Below are 20,857 nucleotides of genomic sequence, written 5' to 3' on the forward strand. Positions count from 1 at the left end.
TCATTTCAGTGAGGTCACTGTGGACTCCAGCAAAAACACATGTTTTGCAAAATGCATCTTTAAGGGTTATATGAATGTCCACAGTTCACTCTTTTACACTGTTAAGGCTCCCAAAACCAGCCCTCTTTGGTTGTATTTTCATCGTGTCACGGTTGCATGAATCATCATACTGCCTGTCACTGCAGGAAGCATGTACTGAAAAAGTTAAACATTCTGCATGAGACAGACTGTGGGTAGGTTTGTGGGACAGCTGGGAGAGAGTGTAAACATTGGTTATATTACAGCTACCAGTCTCCAACCACTGTTCAATTTCATACATGTTTCATTCTAATGGCTCCTTCACCGCATTGCTCCATGTGTGTGTGTGTGTGTGTGTGTGTGTGTACGTGTGTGTGGTGTGTGTAAACTGTGAAAAACTATATTTCTCAGAACTTTCATTATAACTTTACACTCTTTCTCAAGACCTGCCTCAATTTATAAACACTGTGGAGAATTGGTTTCTTAATCCATTGACTGTTCATGAGATCTGTGTTGTAAAAATTCTAAAGGAGCCATTACTTGGCTTAGGTGGGAGAAAAATAACACCCCGACACATTGAAGTGTGTGCACAAAAAAACCATTGCATGTGGCACCAACATTTGCTATTTATATGATGGGGTTAGACAACAGAGAAAGCAAGGATCTTCTAAGTTGTTTCCTCAGAAAGTAATTGAACTTGGATGGGATTATGAAGCCAGCTGGTCCTGGGCAGTTCAAAGCTGCCTGTTTTACATTATTTACCAACATCAAATTATTTTCCATAATTAGATTTTTTCCAGAGCTTCACTGGGAAACCTTCCAGCCTGCATAAAGTTGAATAAATGAATTACATGGTGAAGAGAGAGGGGCCAGTTTGGGTGAAAAATGCAGATAGTGTAGCATCAGAGTAGAGGTATGTGAGGCGGCGGAGCTGCTGGTGTCATGATTTTATGCAGGGTTTCTTTTTCTTTCTTTTGTCACGACATGCTCTAAAATGTTCTGTCAGCTTCACAAAACAGATCATGTCGCAGGTGTGACATCTCGAATGGGAATTCTGTTGAATTTTAGATTTCAATTATGGTTTTCTTCATCCTTAGGGCTGATATATTTTTGTCAGAGAACATCCACTATCATCTATGCTAGCCAGCAGCACAGTTTGCTCTCCCAACAATGTCCCACTGAGGTGTCTAGCTAAAATGAAAATGAAGGGGGGGGTGGAAGAATGTCTCTGAGTGTGACAAATTTGTCTCATGAGTCATGGTGAAGTTCACAAGGCGATGAATCCAATGACTCAAGAGATGTTATTCTCATAGGGAGAAGAGGAAATTTTCAAATGATTATTGAGAGGGCAAAAAGTGAAGTGTTTGTGAAGCTAAACGCAGACATAGAGACTGACGATTCAGCAACACTACCAGATAAAGTATTTCGATGTCTACATTCACAATATAATACAAAATCGATGTTTTAAATATTTGCAGGAAGCCTGAAATAAATTGCTGCCCTTGGTTTTTGGTCAGCGTTTTCAAAACATAAAAACATTTAATTCAGAGTTAACAACTACAGCACATTTAAACAATTTCAGTGAATTTCAGTGAGTGTTTTCCTTTTACACTGTTAAATGAGGCAATGCACATACCCTTATCATGAGGACAGCTTTCCTGATGTCACGGACGCCGTCGTACACCAAACGGGATGCATCAATGAACTCATTCTCCTCAAAGGCCTGCGGAGGATTTGTACTCAGTGCCTCAATAGCTACCTCCACTTGCTCAGCAAAACGGGGCATGACTGCAGGGAGGAAACAGGTAAGGAGGTGGAGAGAGGGAACAAAAGACAGATAGGAGAGTTATGTTTATCACATTTGCTTGGGAACAGAATGAATGAAAGCATAGCAATTAAAAAGGGGATGGCATGGTGAAAGCGCAGTCACTGATGTGCAGTTTCTCTAGTTGAAGACACGATAACAACCTTTTCATCTGAATCTTTTTCATAGCAGGGTCTCCCCCTGCTTACTTGTGCACTTCAGGAAAAATGGTGAGATGTCACTCTTAATGTCTGTGTAAGTGAAGGTACAGTATGCCGTTCACACATTGCACGGCAATTAGTTATTTCACAGGAAGGTCTGCCCGTCCGTTACAGATGTGTTTGTGTGCATTGGGGAGGTGTGTGTGTTGATAACCTGTGAGAAGATTGCTTGTGTGTGCTTCACTCAGTGTTACAGTACAAGGACGCTGACTTGCAAGCTCAGCCTGTCATCTCACAATGCCGGTGGAGGGAAACAAATTCATCAAAGTCTTTTGAGCTGAACAAAAGCCAGGCAACAAAAGCAAAGTCCCTATTGACCATAAAAATGGTTGGTTTTGTTGTCAGTATCAATTGGCCAGACTTGTGTGTGTTATGTGAATTGTGCTGAATGTGAATAGACATTATTCAATATTCAAGAATATGGGCTGAATGTTTGAATATTTAGCAGGCCACCTTTCTACGTAATCTTCTGTTGAGTCAGAATAATTGAATGCAGAATTTAATAATGTGTTTTTTTTTTATATGAAGTCTGTGCTGTAGCAAATTATCATAACAAAAGCTTCAGTTTACCTAGACAGACAGTCCCCAGCCAGAAAAGGTGGTTTCCATATACTATACCATCTATAGGCCCACAACCCCAATATTACTTGTGGCTTGTGTGCTTCAGCTCCACAACGGTATTTTCATGAATCCATAGTGAACACACATATTTGAAAAGATATTTTCTGTGGAGAGAGGTAGAGGAAGGCCATTTATATGTTATTGTTGCTTTGAAAATAACAAATATGTGTCTCTGAAGAGTAGATTTTTTTTTAGATACTTAGCCTGATTTAAGACAATGCCATTTTCAGGGGAAATGACAGGTCTAATGAAGACAGGCCAATAGCAAAACAGGAAAAGACAAATAAAGTGTTGCAGCCCGGCTGTTGAGCCTCCACCAGAAAGCCGACTGTGATTTTTATTATTCTCCTCCACACGTTCCTGCTCTCTTACATGCAGCGTGGACTAAATCAATTAGTTGGCTGCACTAAAGGTGTATCTGCAGTATACTTATTTGTCTGATATAAAACATAAGCTATATTTCACCATACATAAAAGGCACTACAAAAACTCTCTCCCCTTTTCTTTTCATTTTTAATTCAGTTTAATCCACTTACTGGAGAAGCGTAAAATAGGCTTTTGGGAATTGCTGGGAAGGCGTTTTAAATAGAAATATTTAAATGTTCTCCAAGCTCTTAATGAGCAAAGTTGCTGATGGTAAGGGGCAATTTCACTCATTCCGGTTGAAAAATGATGAAGGGAATTAAATGTGACCATGTAGGAATGGATTTTTTCACCCCCTAGGCTTAAGCATAGTTTAAGTGAGAAGTTATGGAACTACAATGAATGCTTACTGTAAAAACCTCACTGCAGAGATGGTGTGCCCCTGTGACACGTTTAAGCAACTCCAAACAGCACAACTCTCACAGTTCCTAATGCCTAAACGTCAACTTCACATGAAGACATCTCAGTTTAAACAACATACAGTATCATAAGAGGTAAAAGACTTTCTCACAAAAAAAAAACTTTATGAAATCATTAAGTGCAATGTAAACCCTTAATTTGAGAGGGTCAAAAATTTGATTTGTGTTGTTTTTGAAGGAGGCCAAGAAACTTCAGTCAGGTTCTACTGCAATTAACATATTACATCACACTATAAAACATTACACATATTGCTTGATTATTATTACAAACATACTAAATTATTGCTAAGTCTCCATATCATATTTTATGCTATATAATAGTAGTGTTCTATAATAAATGTCAGTGTGTTTTACAGTGTAGTATTTTTAGTGCATTTTCAGGTGAAAAGGCTCAAAACTATAGTCAAAGTTTCTCTTAGCGATGAACCCACTCTGCTGTTCCACTCAACCCCATAGAGCTCCACATCATCTTTCAGTTCATTATTTTGGCCTCACAGCCCACGACTTTACTATTTAGGTTCACTCACACCGCCACACTCGTCAGCTACTTCTGGAAAAAAGGTTCTAAAAACTACACTGCACCACAGCTGTCTAGCACTAAACAGGAGACGCAGAGGTGAATGTAGACGAGCAGTTAAGGGCCACAAAAAAAGATAATTCCCTCAGGAGTTGGTGCAAGCCAAAATATTCCGTGCATATAGATGTAACGCACAGTCTTAAATAAATGTTACATCAAACTTTATAGCTGCACTTCCGAACAAATCTGTGGGAACACTGAAGGTTATGAGATCAAAGCTTAAGTGATCCTGATTTTAGAAAGCTTACCTTTCTGTTCCCCAACACTCTAACCTTGGTTAACATCTTTCACCTTCCTCCACTTCTGCTCTCATAGTGATTTCCTCATCAGCACTCTCTCCCTATACTCCACCTCTATTTACGCACTGATTAAGACACTTTACCTCCTCTCCTCCAAGCTACGCGTTTGCCATCTGTTTCTTGTCCTGGCTGAAACCTCTTTTTCCTATCATTATAACAATAGATACAAATTTAAAGAGCAACTGATTTGGCTTGCACTGTACAACTACAGGCCATACCAGGAGGCCATTTTTGGTATTAAGGCATCATTGACTATCTCACCCATTACTCTTACGTATAAAAATTGCTGCCTTTCTTTTCCGTCTTAGTGGTTTTTGATATAACATTTTAAAAGAAATACTCAATATTTGTGGTAAGTGTCTTTTAGTCCAGCCAGCCACAGAGTCTGGTCCGAAGAGTTATTATTTTCTAAGCAGACAGTGCAAAGTGTCTTTACTTCTATCCCTCAGCCTCTGCTGCACTTCTTTTTAGTGCATTTGATCCACTGATTTACAGACATGACATGTGGGTGGCAGTGTGAGCATGTGTGTTATTGCTCACTGCAAAACCCCAGCTAAATCCCATTTACTGTGCCCCCATGTAATAACAGGGAGTGACACCACCCTGCTTCTCTAAATGGCACACTGACTGAGGCAATATATCAGTTTTTTAATCTCCCCTCTCCAGGCACCACATTAATGATCAACTTTTAAATTTGTCCCCCTTTTTGAGGATACGATAAGTCTCACACACTCAACACAGGGAGTTAGTGAGCAGAAAAGGGTCTCAGGGAAGAAGGAAGGAGAGGGATGGGAAAAGAGAGAGAAGCCATAACCACTTTCCCATTAGGCTATTGATTTTTCTTCTTCTCAAGGACACGCTTCAATCCCAGGCCCATGTGTAGACTGTCTGTCAGGAATCTATGGCTCAGCTTTACACACACAAGAGTTGTGTGCCTTGGCTGCCAGTATTTAGCCCAGTCATAAATCTAACCGCACTCAATGAGAAAGAGGCATAGACAAATTTGGACAAGGTCAAAGGGCAGATAGTTGTGATAAGTGTCCGGTGTTGATGTGGCAGTTGACAGAGGGACAGGCTCAGTGGTAGCGACTGGCATGAGTGGCCGCGGGCATAAACACGGATGGAGTCAAATAAAAAACACAAACAGCCACCTCAAAGACATACACACTAACGCGCACACACACACAAACGCGCACACACACGGGATAAATGTTTTACACATGCACACCGGTGAAAAAAGGGAAAAAAGGAAACCACATCAATGAATTCCACTAAAATCCCTGCTCAGATCGCTTAGTGAAATCCTTGGTGACAGCTATTGATTTTTTGGTAGAGTCTAGTTAATTGGACTCAGTACCCTCTAAAAAGTGTGTGGTCCTATATTCTTTTCCTTTGTTCAGCTACGCTTAATCATCTTTCCCCCAGCTATAGATTTCTCCTTGACTGTGTTCAACTACATAGACATCAAGTCTGTGAGGACTGAGGGAAGAGGGAGGCAAAAGTTCACGAGGATCAATAAGTGCTTTATGGTCCAGATCAGATGTGCATGGTGGCCCTTAAAAACCCCAACTACCACTAAGAGGGAAACAGGAAGGGGAAACAAAACAGCCCTTCATCAAAGAGAAATATGGAGCAAATGAAGCGCTGGTCTAACATAGTTGCAAACTTTCCGACTTAACATCTCAATTAGCGTCCACAACTGAGTGGACACGAGGCCTCGTTAGAGTTTAAGACAGAAGTCCCCCTTGAGGCCATGCGGCCACTGTCCCTACTACCTATTTGCTAAACCAACCCCAGCCTGTTTTGTAATACCGTCTGGAATCTCAAGGGGTGATACTGTATATATATTCGATGTAACGTTCAGTCAACAGGAGAGGGTGAACAAGTGAGCTAGAGAAAACAAGAAAACGTGTTTGGCAGAGAAGAAAGATGACAGACCTTGATGAGTAAAGGAGTAGAGGTCAATACTGAACTCTAGTATGTGAACACCTGTCAATAGCAATGCTGACTGTGTACCAATACTGTAGCAGCTTCTGGTGGGTGTATTAAGCTACTTCTAGCTTGGTTTTGAGGATTTGCATTTGTAACTTAAATTATTTGTTAGCGTCAATAAAATATTGAATACAAATGCATAAAAAAATGTAGTCAAATGGAATTATAATTCAGCTTGTGGCTGTGAAGCAGAACCAAGGGTTCTACCAAAAAAATAAATCCTTGGAAGCAATGTTAGAAATCACTGTTAGAAAATAAATGTGTTTAAGATGTGACACTGGATAGGGATTTTCAAATGAACACAGATGTCATTCTGCGGCACTTGTTGAAATGACTGATATTTTTTCAGTTGCACTAGTAGCTCCGACGGCCATTATCTCTGGAAAAAATGTAGCCATCTTGTCAGTGTTGAGATCAAAATATTGTCTAGACAACAGAGCGGCTCTTGCAGGTTGCAGTAAAAACTGTAACATTTACAGTCATTCTAATGTGTAGGTGTGAACTAATCCATACAGATTGCTGTCGGCTATGCTTGACCTTTAACAGTCACATATTATTGCAGAGCAACATTTGCATGTAAAGCCTCACTGAGTAAAAATGTAAAAACCCATCAAATATGAGAAATAGTGCTGTATCCCCCAAAGGTATGTTGTGTGTCTAGGTCTAAATTGCACTAATACACCAAACTGTTAAGTTAGGGTCTAACTATTGTATCTTTTATCTTGTGTCTCTTTCGAATAAAGAATTCAGGTAGCACTTTTCACATTTTAAACCATTAGATTGACATTGTTACCTTCAAAAAGCAAATAAGTAATAAAGAAAAATCAGCGAGCGATCAATAAGTGCTGCAACACCAACAGTTCTCCATTTGTTGTTCTCAGTAATGCTGACATAATATTTTTGGGTTCTGCTGACTCCAGACGCTCCATACCCCATGGAGGATTAATGTAACAGCAGCACAATTATATAATGTCGGTGTGTGACAAGCTTACGGTCATACAAAACTGACCTTAAGTGTCCACGAGATATTGCCACTGTACTACATCAATTAATTACCCCAATCAATTAAACTGAATTATGCAATAATAGAACAGAATGTGCTTAAGATACCATATAACTAGTACTGCAGGTAGTCCATTAGGGTGGAGCTGACTGCCAGAAGAGAGGCTTAGACAGATGGCTGAGTGAAAACACGTGACTCACCTAATGCTGTTTGCGACTTATCATCTAGCAGGGAAGGGAGTTGATTGTGTCTCTCAATTATCCGGGCAGATGAAAGTAACGAGCGAAACAATAGATATACCGCCTCACTAAATGGGCTCTAATGGGAGAGATAGAAACTGAGGGAGGGATGGAAAGGCGAGAATGGAGGAAAAAAATAGAATGGGGGTGGGGTGGTGGTGGTGGGCTAGTGTAGCGGAGGGATTGTGGTCTGATTTCATTCTGGTGGACAGGTAATTGCTAAATTACTTCTTTCCTTTCATCCTGTGTTTTTGTTTGTTCACCTTTCATAATGGTACATTTTTAAAGGCATGTTAGCACCTACTTTTAAGGGATTTCAGGTGCTATTCCACAGAAAAGAGATTTATTTTTTTTCTCAGGAAAACACAGAAATCTGTTTTCTTTCTTTGTGTTTCTATTCTTTGTAACACAAGACACGCAAACATACAGGAGTACAGTATTGAAAACAAACACTGACTTGATTGTTGCTTCTCATTTTCTGGACCACCTGTGTGCTGTAACGATGCAATTGAAAAAATAAATAAATAAATAAATAAACTAAAGCATGGAGTTGTAAAACAATTAGTGGTGTCACTGCTTCCAGCCTCATATTTCTGGATGCAAGATGAACAAAAGCTCTCACCTTCTCCCAATTATTTGGCTTTAACTAACCATTAGCAAGTGTTAGACACTGCCTTAGTGACTGTATGATAGTGTTTGGCTTTAGGCAGTGCAGGTGCTGGCTAATTGACGGCCTATTGTTGATGTGTGTGTATGCAAAAAGCCACTCTCACTGCTTTGAGGCTTTGTTGCTATCCAAATTTGTTAAAAGACTTGAAGGGTATTGAAGTGTTAATAATTGCTTTGCATATTAATCACATTTTTTCAATCATCCCCATTCATTTTGTATTTCAGGTTCTTTGAATAATTTCTGTTTGATTTTGTAGATGTATGTATATGATGTCACCAATGACATATTTAGTGTGGACCTCACATACATATAGTTGAATTATTTTTCCACTCAGTACCGACTTTGACGCAATTGGATGCCGACAAACCCAACTCTACAGAGTTCACTCTTTACTTCTTATTACACCCATGAATCCAACGTGCTGAGAAAAGAACTCAGTCAATTTTGGGGGGAGCCAATATTAACTTGAGGTGGGGCTGAAACGTATTGGCCCTGTGTCTGGTCTGCAACAGGGATAAACTCTGGCCTCCTGGAATGTGCTGTGGCACAGAAGCTGCACAGTGACAAAGGAACAAAATAACAGATGAAAAGTGGATGAGAGGCGAGAGGCAGAGGAGTGAACAGGTGGTGTCCAGAGTTTGAGTTGAAGCCAAGAAACTGATCAAAACTGTGGAACACTGGGCATGTGGGCTATGGCGTACCTGTAGGCCATTCACCAGACCGAGAAGCTAATGTGAGTGCTCGAGAACGTGTGTTCATGTGTGTGTCTGCTCCTCATTAAAGTAACTTGCCAAAAGTCTTGTTGCCTGAGGCAAACGTAGTCCAAGGGTTAATGATACTGTATTTATCTCCTTAGTCTAATACATTTAACTGTGGCCACACCAGCTTTGTGTACTGTGCACTAACCAGTCTCAGACAGAAGCTTGATCGACTCCAGCACACGCTCAGTGTAGACCCCTGGTTCATAGTTTTCCATCTCAGCGTTAATGATGTGGACCACACGAGCGGCTCGTCCCCGGATGGCTCCAGCAGTTCGGTCAAGAGTGTCCACGTCTCCCTCTTGCAGAGCAATTACGCACTTGTTGACGTCCTCAAGGATGTGGTTCTCTGAGGAGAGGCAAAAAAAGAGGGACAGCGAATAAGAATGGAGAGACACAAGGTCTCTGCTTCTTGTTGTTCCACTTGTTGAAGGAAAAATATTGTTTGGATTTTCCGCAAAAGAATTTGCTGTCATTGTAAATGGAAATGAGTATCTGTGCTGATAATTAATGTTGTGTGATCCCTGTTTCTCCATGAATGTGAATGAGTTGCTCTTAAAACAGTTAATTTGACCAAATTATCTATTTCCTATATAGACAAAATGAATATGCAAAAAATCAGTGCACCAATAATTTCCCCCTTTTTTTCCCTTACATTTAAATATCATTATTATCAAAACACTTTTTTGAGTTCCGGGGGGCACTCAAAGCATTTTCAATTTCAATTTATTTATTTGTTTTGGATGACAGTGTACAGCATTCAGCACTCCCTACAAAGGGGTGCGGCTGTACCCAATTGCAGCCGTGGCTGATCTTGTTTTGATGAATCCGAAAATTCTACAAACCCTTCCTTGGCATGACGAATTGAAAGATGACGAATTGTCAAGCCAAGGAATTATCGATTTTGGGTGAAGTATCCCTTTAAATACTACAGTAAAATACCAAATATAATAATATGAAATTAATAAATTGGTTCTGGGACAAATAAAACACCACACATTTTTTCCCCATTATTATTATTGTAATCTTCTGATTTTGTGTTGTTATCCCCCGTCCCCATCTAGTGAAGTGAACATTAGCAATATATGTCCTGTTTTCTCCTGCGAACAACTTGTGCTGTATTGCCTCGTACCTGACACAGACAGGAAGTCATCCACAGAGGTGATGTCGTCCACAGCCTCGGTGAGGATGCGCACCTGCTTCTCCCACTGATCCTTAAAAACGTCCATGTTATCCTGGGCCACCTTGCTTTGCGGGCGGGCAGCCAGAGTGAGGGCGGCGTTGATAACCTGGCATAAAAGAAAGGTTAACAGCATAATTACGAACAAATCCAACATGCAGTATATGTGTGTGTTTGTGTGTGTATTTGTGCAGAGAGAAACTGTTCAAATTATTAAGTCACTACTTTCATTTCAAACACATCCCAATTGCAGCAAAACACTAGGCTAGGGTTAAAGTTTGGGTTTGTGCTTTGGGTTAGGATGTTTAGATGTTGGGTTTTAGTTTCCATAGCTCACAGTCAGAATCTTGGTACTCTCCATCAAAATGGTGTTTGCATGGTTACTTAAGAACACAACATGAAGCCAAAAACAATATCAACATCAACTTTTGTCATTATTCTACGTCAAACTGACTGAAACAAGAACACTTAGGTCAACAGGCAGTGGGAACATACATGTACTCATCCCTCACACCAGAATTAAGGAAGGGGAGGCAGCTTTTTTTCCTCAGTGAGAGATGCCACATCAATAACCATTTTTAAGAACAGGTTAAAAACATTTCTCATTACAACAGCCTTTGGTTAAGTTGTGTGTGTGTGTGTGCGTGCGCGCATGTGCGTGTTTGAGGGTGTGTGTAGAAATATATGTGATTGACATCACATATTGACATTTTGTACATATACTATTTCTGTATTCACACTGTATAATAATTATCTGTTATAAAGCACATTTAGTTGCCTTGTGCATGAAATGTGCTTTATAGATAAAGTTTTATTTCATTTGATTTGATTTAATTAATGGCATGGATGGCCAGCTGCCTGCCTGCTGGGATTCTTCTTGTTGTCAAAAGATAATAATTCATTACTCCATCTTTCACTTCTCACGTTTTTCCCATTGAAGGTGTCAAAATTTAAAAATCAGCCATATCTGCATAGTGACTGTTTTTAGCAGCCAATAAATGCACAGATGTTCTAATGAGAGTGTATGAAGGGACTGACTCAAATTAAACAACGGATCTTCATCTTAATGAAGGTTCATAACCCCCAACTGTGTTTTTAATAGTTAATAGAGAGGAGTCGAGGTTAGGGAGAATGAGCTCTATCAGACTTTGACTGTGCAGGATACGTGTTAATAGGATCAACTAATTGTTGGTGTTTCCATGGGATTTACTGACAATAAGTGTCGCAATCACGGATGGTAATTTGTCATTTTGATTGGCTGTCAGGTTTCAAGGGTGGGTCTAATCTGACATGAGCCTGTCACAAGCCTGATTCCTGGAGAAGAGTGGAGTTATGAGAATGGCACACTGTACATACTGTAAACCTCTTGCAGAGACCATGATAGGAAATGAATGATAACACTAAATCCTGAAGTAGTGGCTTCAGTAGACTCAAATTTACAATTACAAATTTTTCTACAGATGTATTCACACCCTTAATTCAGTACTTTGCAGAAGCTTCTTCAGAAGCACTTAGCGTTTTTCCTATTCTTCCTGGCAGATCCTCTCAAACTCTCTCAGATTGGATGGGAAGCATCTGTCAACAGCCATCTTTAGGTCTCTCCACAGACATTCTATAGGATTTAAGTCTGGGCTTTGGCTGCATTCATCCTTCCCTCAATTCTGACCTGTCTTCCTGTGTCTGCTGAGAATCTACCCAGGCTGATACTACTTCATGATAAGAATGGTAATGATGAAGTTGTGTCCAAACAGATCAAATTCTGTCTCATTAGACCAGAGGGTCTGTTTCTTTGTGCTCTAAGTCTTTTAAATGCCAGTGAAATAACTAAGAGCAGGATGTCATATACCATTTACTCAAAGTGGATTCTGTCTCGCCACTCTACCATAAAGACCTGATTTATGGGGCTTCTCAAACTCTGTTGGATTAAACCTTGGATTTTTTGCTCTCTGGTCAACTTTAAGAGGAGACCTGGTAGGTCCACTGATGGACCTCTGTGGGTTCAAATCTAGACACATCATTTAGTATTGTTAAAGAAATGGCCACAATGTTGAGGGTCACAGCAAATGGTCATTTTTGTAAGTCTGTGCATCTTTAAAAAAAATTCAAAAAAATTTGAATTTGATCCATTTAGAATTAAATCTCCCACATGAAAAATGTGAAAAGTGACATTGTGTTTTGACTTGGTTTCAGTCTGTGTCAGTTCGTTAACATAAATGAACTGAAAGCGGCAGCAGCAAGGTAGCTGAGCTCACTGGGCCTCCACACTGTATACATTGTTCATTCTGTCTGTCTGTGTGGTGAGTAAATATTTTCGACCTGATAACAAAACATTTTACCTATACCACTTGTGCCGTGACATAAAAAGGAAGGAGAATGACTGAGTCCTTCAAATGCAGTGTCAGTAACATGTATTCTATTATAAAATAGCATGGATGTGTGTTGGCCAGAGGACACAAACTTGAACAGCATGAAGAGAGCTACGTTATCTTTTAGGTAGGTGATCTGTGTCAAATAGAACAAGCCCTCAAAAATTATCAACATTTCACAGGATTTTTTAAATGAGGGAAATAAAATACATCTTTTAAACATAAGTATTTTTTGAGATGTGCAGCATTTTGCGGAGGCTCTTCAAAACAAAAACTTATATTTGCACAGTATTCATAGCTGGCATGTCTACTTCACTCAAGATTTTAACTCCCTGTTCTTAATCTGTGTTGCTTTATACAGTAGAGTCTTAGTTACTTTAATGGGTATGTAGCAAAAAAGACAATATGATCTGGACATGGTAGCTGTTGTTAAATGTACCCACAATAACTGGGAAATCTATTTTCAGTTTTTTTTTAAACTTCATTTTTGCTTAATTTCATAGACATGAAGAGAGAGAGAGAGAAAGGGAAAGAGAAAGAGAGGGAGAGATGAAGGGTGGGGCTGGGGTGGGGTTGGAGATGCAGGAAAAGGCCCAGGCTAGATTCAAACCCCGGCCATGACTGAGCTTTGCTATGTGGCACACGCTCAGGTGAGCCACTACAGCTCCCCTGAAATATTTGTCTTTGTTACACATCCTCTTTGTTCCTTCTTCCCCAGTCACAAAGTCTGTGTCTATTATGTATTTCAATCTGTCTGTGTTGAGCATTGCCAAGAGGTATCAGGAGATGGTTCCTGCCCAGGTTTTTAAGTAAGCGAGGCTCAGCAGGTGTGCGTAGCGGGGCCTGCACATTAGTTCCTGAATCTTAAATTCAACCTCCCTCCTCCATCTCTCCTCTCTATTACTAGTTGGGTCCTCTGTGAATAAGGCCTGACGTTCACCGGGGAAACAATGGATCGATTTCAACATGCTCCTTTGCTTGCATCCAGAGAAAAAGCACTACAAGGTCCTCCTACACATTACTCATTGCCTTTCCACCCAGTCTACCAACTATGATTCTTCCTCTGTCGTTGCTAACTACTACAATTTCTAGAAAGGCTCTAACAATACCGCTTTGTGCTGAATAGTAGAGTTAGTAATGCTTGTGTAAAAAGTGTTTGAAATAAGAGGAAAGTGGTTTTCAAGTGCTCACCTGTGGACATAGGCTGTCAATTTGGGTGGCAGCCATACGGACCAACTTCACACCCTCTTCATTGTTGGAAATGGAGCAGGCCAGGTTTGCCACCTGAATAAAGAAAGCAAAGCAAAGACACAATGGTTAGAACAAGCTGAACGCTTCCGAAGTAGAGGTCATGAGCAGCAAAAGGTTTTCTCATTCACAAAGTTTTTTTTTTTTTCAGGTCTGCAGCATTCTGCAGCATTCACCTGTTCATACGTTAAAACCGCTTTTGGTAACTAAAGCTGCTCCAGCTGTAAGGAGATCACTTGCTAATCCAGTACAAATGAAAGTGATGGGGATAAAAATCAACAGTTGAGAACGAGAGAAAAAAATGCTTTCAAATATTTTACAGGAAACCAGAAGCCTGTCTGTAACAAAAACAAGTCTACCAAGGTTTCACTCTTTTTAGTATAAAATTCCCCGTTGTCCAGCTGCCCCCTATCTGTAGCTCATCAAAGAAAAACAAGGTTGGGATTTTATACTAAAAATACTGTAACATTGGTAGATAAGCACTTGACTTGTCAGCTGAAGGCTTATATTATCTCCAGCTAAAGGTTTTCCACAGGCAGAGTACTCTGAATTTTATTTGACATTGCTCATACTAGCATTTAACAATTCTACTAGTAAACTAGTGTCATTATACATGTGTGCATGTGAAATAGCATTAAACTAGGGTGACCAAACATGCTCTTTTGCCCAGACATGTCCGCTTTTCACATCTGGTCCGGTTTTCATTGTTCTTCATGGGATCATGAAGCATGTACTTAAATTGACTGGCACTTTCCACAGGATACTACAGTACTTTGTTGTGTGTGAGCAAACACCGGAGCAGCTTTGCCTCTCATTACAACATTCTGAAGTGTGGGGCTGCACCTGGTAGAGCCGAACCTCTGAATCCTTACTGCAGCGGCCCAGGTTCCAGTCCTGCCCAGGCCTGAGTGCAGCTATGCATATGAATTACAGAAAATAATTTTCACTAACCATCCCGGTCGGGACAAATTTGCCATACTGTAGGTTTATTTTCTAAAACAGAAGTGTTTCTATCATTATTTCATTCCTTTTTATTTTCATTTTGTACCATTGAGACTTGTTAAAGAGAGATCATTTTAGGCACAATAAAGCATGTTGAATAACCCCTGAGAAGCATGTCTGAACTTGTGTCTTTGGTTATAGAGAGATATTATTTTGTTGTAGGCTACTGGATAGATGAATTTTCTATCCATACAGATGAAACACATTTTAAATATATGAATCATCTTTGTGTAAACTTCAAGTATCATTTAAGTATCTCAAGTGTCCTGTTTTTTGGAAACCAAAATATGGTCACCCTAATTTTCAGGTAGGCTACTATACTTTTCTATTTGTACACAAAAGGGATTTTGCATATTTGACTTAGGTAACATTCAGACCATTACATTTCAATTCTTGAAATGTGTTTTAGATCCATATCAGAAATAATCTTTAAACACATCTGGAAAATCAAATCACATGTTAGCGTCAGAAAATACTACAGGGAAGACAGCTGTGGCAGGAAAAAAATGCAGCAGCAGTGCTTGTAATTCATTGATGATGTTGCATGTGACTGTGAAGACTGATCAGGAGACAACCAGACACACACACACACACGCACGCACGCACGCACGCACGCACGCACACACACACACACACACACACACACACACACACACACACACACACACACACACACACACACACACACACACACACACACACACACACAGACACACACACACACACACACACACACACACACACACACACACACACACACACACACACACACACACACACAAGCTGCTGTTTTCCCATGTGAAGTCATCATATTTCTCCACAGTATCACTATATTGCACAGTTAATTTTCATAACTTCAAACTCTATATAATCTAATACCGTCCTTAAGTAAATCAGATTTCAGCGTGAGGCCAGGCTTTGAAACTGAGCTAAACAGACACATGCCTGTTGGCAGCAAAAGGTGCCAGTCTGTATTAGCACTTCTGGTGCTCACATGTCACTGTTTGAGGCAAATTGAGGTAAATCAAATTTGTGTTAGAGGACTCTTGCTTAGAGCTCCATCTCTTTACTCATGACAGCAATGAGCACATTGATGGATTGCAGTCCTTTATGTGAATCAGTGTGTATGTGTTTAAAGTGTGTGTGTGTGTGTGTACCAGCGAGAAACACAGTGTGATTGAGAGTCTGTGCTCCACAGGAACATGAGTGGCTACTCACAGAGGATTCGTTTGAAAAAACAAACACAAAGCACGATTTAAAAGGCAATTCAAGCATAACTCAAGTCCCTTGCATCAACCACTGTTTTATAATACTGGGAACTATACACAGTATTTACCACAACCTTCATTATATTTGTGACTTATTTGCAATTTTCTCCCAATACTTGCAAAGTAAATTTGACACAAATAATGCTATGCGGTTGTTATTTTTATTTATTTATTTTTGCAAAAGCACTTCCAGTAAAGGAGAAGGGAGTGGCCAAATTCATACATAATTTTCTTTTAAATCCAATTATATTTCCTTTTTACATTAATGGACTAAAGCTGGTTTGGTTTTTCCTCTTGGTTTGTGGCCACTTGCTATTGTAATAGCAACTAGTGAGTCTCTTGTCTTGTCTGTCCTTTACTTAATGCACCAGGTCTTGGTGAAAGTGTTCTTGGACCCATCTATCCTTTGTAGAAAGTTCACAAAATTTCTGTGCAAATACATCTTGGTTTGAGTTTCTGAGCTAAATTTAAACCCACAATGAAAATTTACTTGAATAACAAAGCTTTTATGAACCATTTGCTGCATCTCCATAAAGTAAAAGGCTTTCAATTTTCCATTTCGCTGTTTTTCCTATTACAGTATAATTGCAGTACCTGACCAGCGAGCAAGCAAGTCTGCTCTCTCAGTCTTTATTCACTCACTTCGTTCCCTTTCTCTGGTTCTGCCCAGGCCCTCGGTGGCCCTCTGACTGCTGCAGTGGGCTCATGTGAGGCAAAGGGGCAGAGGGCTTTCTGGAGGCTGGAAACCTGCCCAACAGACACACTCCCACTCCCTCTTACCCAACACACAGAGCTGGACCAGGGCCAACGCTGCAACATCCAGCCAGAACTACTAATTGCAATTATCTAAGGAAGTGCTTCTCCTTTGAGGGTTTTTTTTTCTTTTTCCAAAGAGGGGAGGTAAAAACCAAGACAGAAGGTATGAGACAATACCACACAGGCCCAATGCTGATACGGTCAAGGATGTTGGAACAGAATATGCAATTCAAAGACGCATGTGTGTGAGGAAGAGAGAGAGAGAGAGAGAGAGAGAGAGAGAGAGAGAGAGAGAGAGAGGAGAGAGAGCAGCAATAGAGAGAAAGCCCTGCTGAATGCCCATTCTTCATTTTAGCCTTGAACAAAGAACTATCGATTTTGTCCTTTTGCGCTGCCCTGGATAATCACTTCAATTCTAATTTGATGAAGGTTTCCACTGCAGTTGGAGAGATGGGCATTCTCATGTATGCTATCTAAATCACCTAAATGGAGCTGAGTAACTGAAAATAGATCTGATAGTGTCATTTTCTCCCATTTCCCAGGCAGGGGGTTGTTACTGAGAACCTCAAATCTATCATTAGGAAGCACTGATGATGGCAATACATTTAATAACATCTATGCACTATCTCTTTATAGCTATTTAGCAGTGTCTGTGCACAGTGCACAATTTCATCTCCATGTAATCCCCTGAATCTCCTCTTATTCAAAAGTGAAAAAAATAGAAGAAAAGGAAAAAGAATTGTGGACTTTTTTCAATAAAGACCTGGGCAGCTGAGCCAGGAGGAGACTGTCCTTGCCTCATTCAGGACAGTCAGTGCCCCCTTAAACCATGCTGTCTCTACAGCCATTCCCAGCAGCTGCACCACACAAATCACCCTTCCAGCAGTTACTAACTCTCAAGAGCAACTAATAGAGCTGGTGTCAGCCAAGAAGCTGGGCACAACAGCTTCGCCCGAGGAAGAAGCAGGAAGTGGACCTGAAAAGGAGAAGAATGGCAGTGGAAGAAGCAATCAGTGGGGTTGACACTTTATGTGATGTAAGATAGAAGCACTTTCTTTCTATTACAAGACTGTCATCTGGATGTTTACTTGTTGCCGGGATGTTGTTAACAAGGCGTTTATTGACATGGGCTAAAGGGCTGTCTTTTATCCCCCTCAAATGCACTAAACTGCCAGGATCTTTTGCCTCTCTACCACATACTGTGTGCACACACCTGAGCACATGCACAACAGACACACACACATGCAGAGTGAATAAATCAGTCTGTCAACATAGATGGAGCAGAACACGCAACAGGGGAATACAGTATGCAGACTGTGAAACAATTACAGGCCTGCCCTCACCAGAGTACCTCTATTTGTTTCAGTCATGAGCTGTCAACTCCCAGTGGTGACACCTGTATACGTTTAATGCATGGACCTGAGGTGACAGAAACAGGTTAAGGTGCACGACATTGGGTAACTCCAGATGTCAAGGTTGTGTGAGGTTCAGGTCCCCAGGGGATATCAAGCAGCAGGAGCTGACGACCTGCTGTGGCTGACTAAGAACCACGCCTTTGAAAATCAATCCCTATTATGGAGTGAAGAGCATATTGCCTCAGGAAGAATGCCCACCGGGCTCGTAACAACATCAAAAGGCGTGCCAGACCTTGCAGCATATTAAACAAAACAAAAAAAAAGTGTTAAATAACAAGAACAAAAGCAAGAAGATTTCCAAGCATGTTCACCATGATAATGCCCTACACTTAGATCTTGATATGGATGAAGGCAGCCCTTGATTGGTGGGTATCTAACTTTTAAAACAACAAATAGAACATCATTACCTGTAGAGGACAATCAAACAGGCCACTCTTTCTTTTTTTGTCTTGTATGCCGAGGTTACAACATGATCTGAAATTAGGGAATGGCTTTGTGAGTGACTTTGATTACAGATTGTGTTTTAATTGCTCCCTCCGCTACCTTTTCTTCTCTGCCTTACCACCCACCCACTCTTGCCTCTGAGACGAAGTGGACCTAAATTGTGAGTGACTCTAATGCACTTAGGAGTTCTCTCTACACTTCCTAACTCAGAATGGAATTGAGTTTAAGTCACTGTTTACTAAGTGACAGGTCCACTAATATGTGGCTGACTGGGATTCAATCCTACACCCCCACCCCCACACACACACTGTCTCCCTCTAAAACCCCGGTTCATCAACTCCAAGCATACAGAAGTAGTCGGTGGCACAAAGGCAATCGCGCGCACACACACACATGCGCACAGACACACAGCAAGACACATAAACACAGAGAGTGCCTCTGATGACTTCTAATGCCCAAATCTTTGAGATAAAAGTAGCAGCATAATAAACCCCAAAAAGTGTCCACCCACTATAGAGAACAATGAGGGATGCAAAGAGGATTACAAATAAATGGGGTGGTGAGAAGGTTCATGAATATGAGGATATATGCTGCACACAAGCTCACAAAACTGATTAATCACAAGTATAAATTAAACATTATAGGTCACCTACATGTGAGGAAATATAGAAATACCTTGTAATTAAACAACATATTTACTATTGTACATCTCAATATGTTTCTTTTTCTTTAAAAACTGCATTAACTTTCTTTCTTTTCTTTTCTTTTCTTTTGTTTTCTAGTACATCCAGGCTTTACTAATATTCTGTGCTGCAAATCTATAAGTGGCAGAGGTGTTTAAAAAAATCATGTTAAGACATCCACAGAGGCCCTTTGATAGCAGCTTGGAGGTTCAGTGACCTAATTCCACATGGTCAATGAATGCTTAACAAAGCTGTTTCTAGGTCAGCTGCAGCGATTGTACAGTACACATCCCCTTTGACCAAATCTTCACGCCAGGAACATGTAGAGAGATGCTCGTGTCTGAGGTTGGGACGCACATTAAGAGGTACGGTAGAAGTCAGGGGGAGATAACACAGTCCACTCAGTAGTGCACTGATTATAGCTCCATGCCATGACTTTCTTTCACTGAAAAATGACTCCCACATTAATTACCCTGTAATGTCTTTAATGCTCCTCCTCAGTGTGTTAGATGATTAAGCTTGCTTTTTGACAGCACTACTTTTAATAGAGTGCTGCTGGCTGCGGTTTTCTGTCCTTTATAGTTTGTGTTCACCACATGCAGAGTTAGACCTTGTAACTACACTTTGGTCTTCTCGTTTCATGAGCAGTATATATCTGCAGCATAGAAAATGGGTAGATCAGCTGTGCAGATCAAAGATTTTTTTTCAACATTTATTTTATTTTATTGATATAGTATGTTCTCTCTAATCCTAGAATTTTGACAATTCAAGTAAAACTTAAACTTAGAATGAAAGGAAAAACCTGACCACAAAACAACTCAGTAAAGACAAGAACTAAAATGTAAAAATCGAAGTGGAATAAAAAACAAAGCCCTGAAACCGGCTCGGCTGATAAAACATTGCTGTTCAATATAACTTCAATTCATCAAGATAAACCCTGAACTTTCCAAGTCCACAAAATAATCTGTCAGACTTCTGTTTTCCAAGAGGCTTCTCTGAAGCATTGTAATATTGACCTTCAGATCTTTTATAAGAAATGGGTGCATGTTAGGGATCCTCCTGGATATTTTGCTTCTGGTATTATCCTGAATTTGATTTTGCTTTCAAACAAACAAAAAAACACTTACTGTAACATTACTATCTTCTAAGAGCCCTAATTATAAGTAAGAGGAAATCGGTCATTCCAGAAAGTGTGGTTTTATTTGGTTAGATTTATTTCCTTTTTTATATTTTGCTGTGATTTTTCTTTTGCTTCCATCTACATCTTAAATCTTCCACAATAGTTCTGAACCTGATTGGCTATATACGTAATTAACACAGTAATCTATTAAAATATGGTATCCCACTGCTACTAGTTCATGAATAAGTAATGTAAGATCAAGGTCCTATTTGAAACAGCTTTGCACTTTCAATAAGAAAAACAAATTATTTTTTTCCCTTGTCTTTTGACT

At 40.1% G+C, this 20,857-nt stretch overlaps 1 protein-coding gene across 1 annotated transcript in view; it reads right to left on the minus strand.

Annotated features, from left to right (window-relative positions):
* Positions 1 to 20,857, minus strand: part of ctnna2 (catenin (cadherin-associated protein), alpha 2) — a 327,581-nt gene that overhangs the window by 22,200 nt on the left and 284,524 nt on the right. Inside the window, exons 10-13 of the mRNA XM_083981885.1 lie at positions 13,782 to 13,874; positions 10,177 to 10,333; positions 9,193 to 9,393; positions 1,655 to 1,806 (exon numbers count right to left, since the gene is read on the minus strand). Coding sequence (XP_083838011.1) covers positions 1,655 to 1,806; positions 9,193 to 9,393; positions 10,177 to 10,333; positions 13,782 to 13,874 — 603 coding nt within the window. The remainder of the gene's footprint in view (positions 1 to 1,654; positions 1,807 to 9,192; positions 9,394 to 10,176; positions 10,334 to 13,781; positions 13,875 to 20,857) is intronic.

This window comes from Trachurus trachurus, assembly GCF_905171665.1.
Source record: "Trachurus trachurus genome assembly, chromosome: 1".
Taxonomy (NCBI): domain Eukaryota; kingdom Metazoa; phylum Chordata; class Actinopteri; order Carangiformes; family Carangidae; genus Trachurus; species Trachurus trachurus.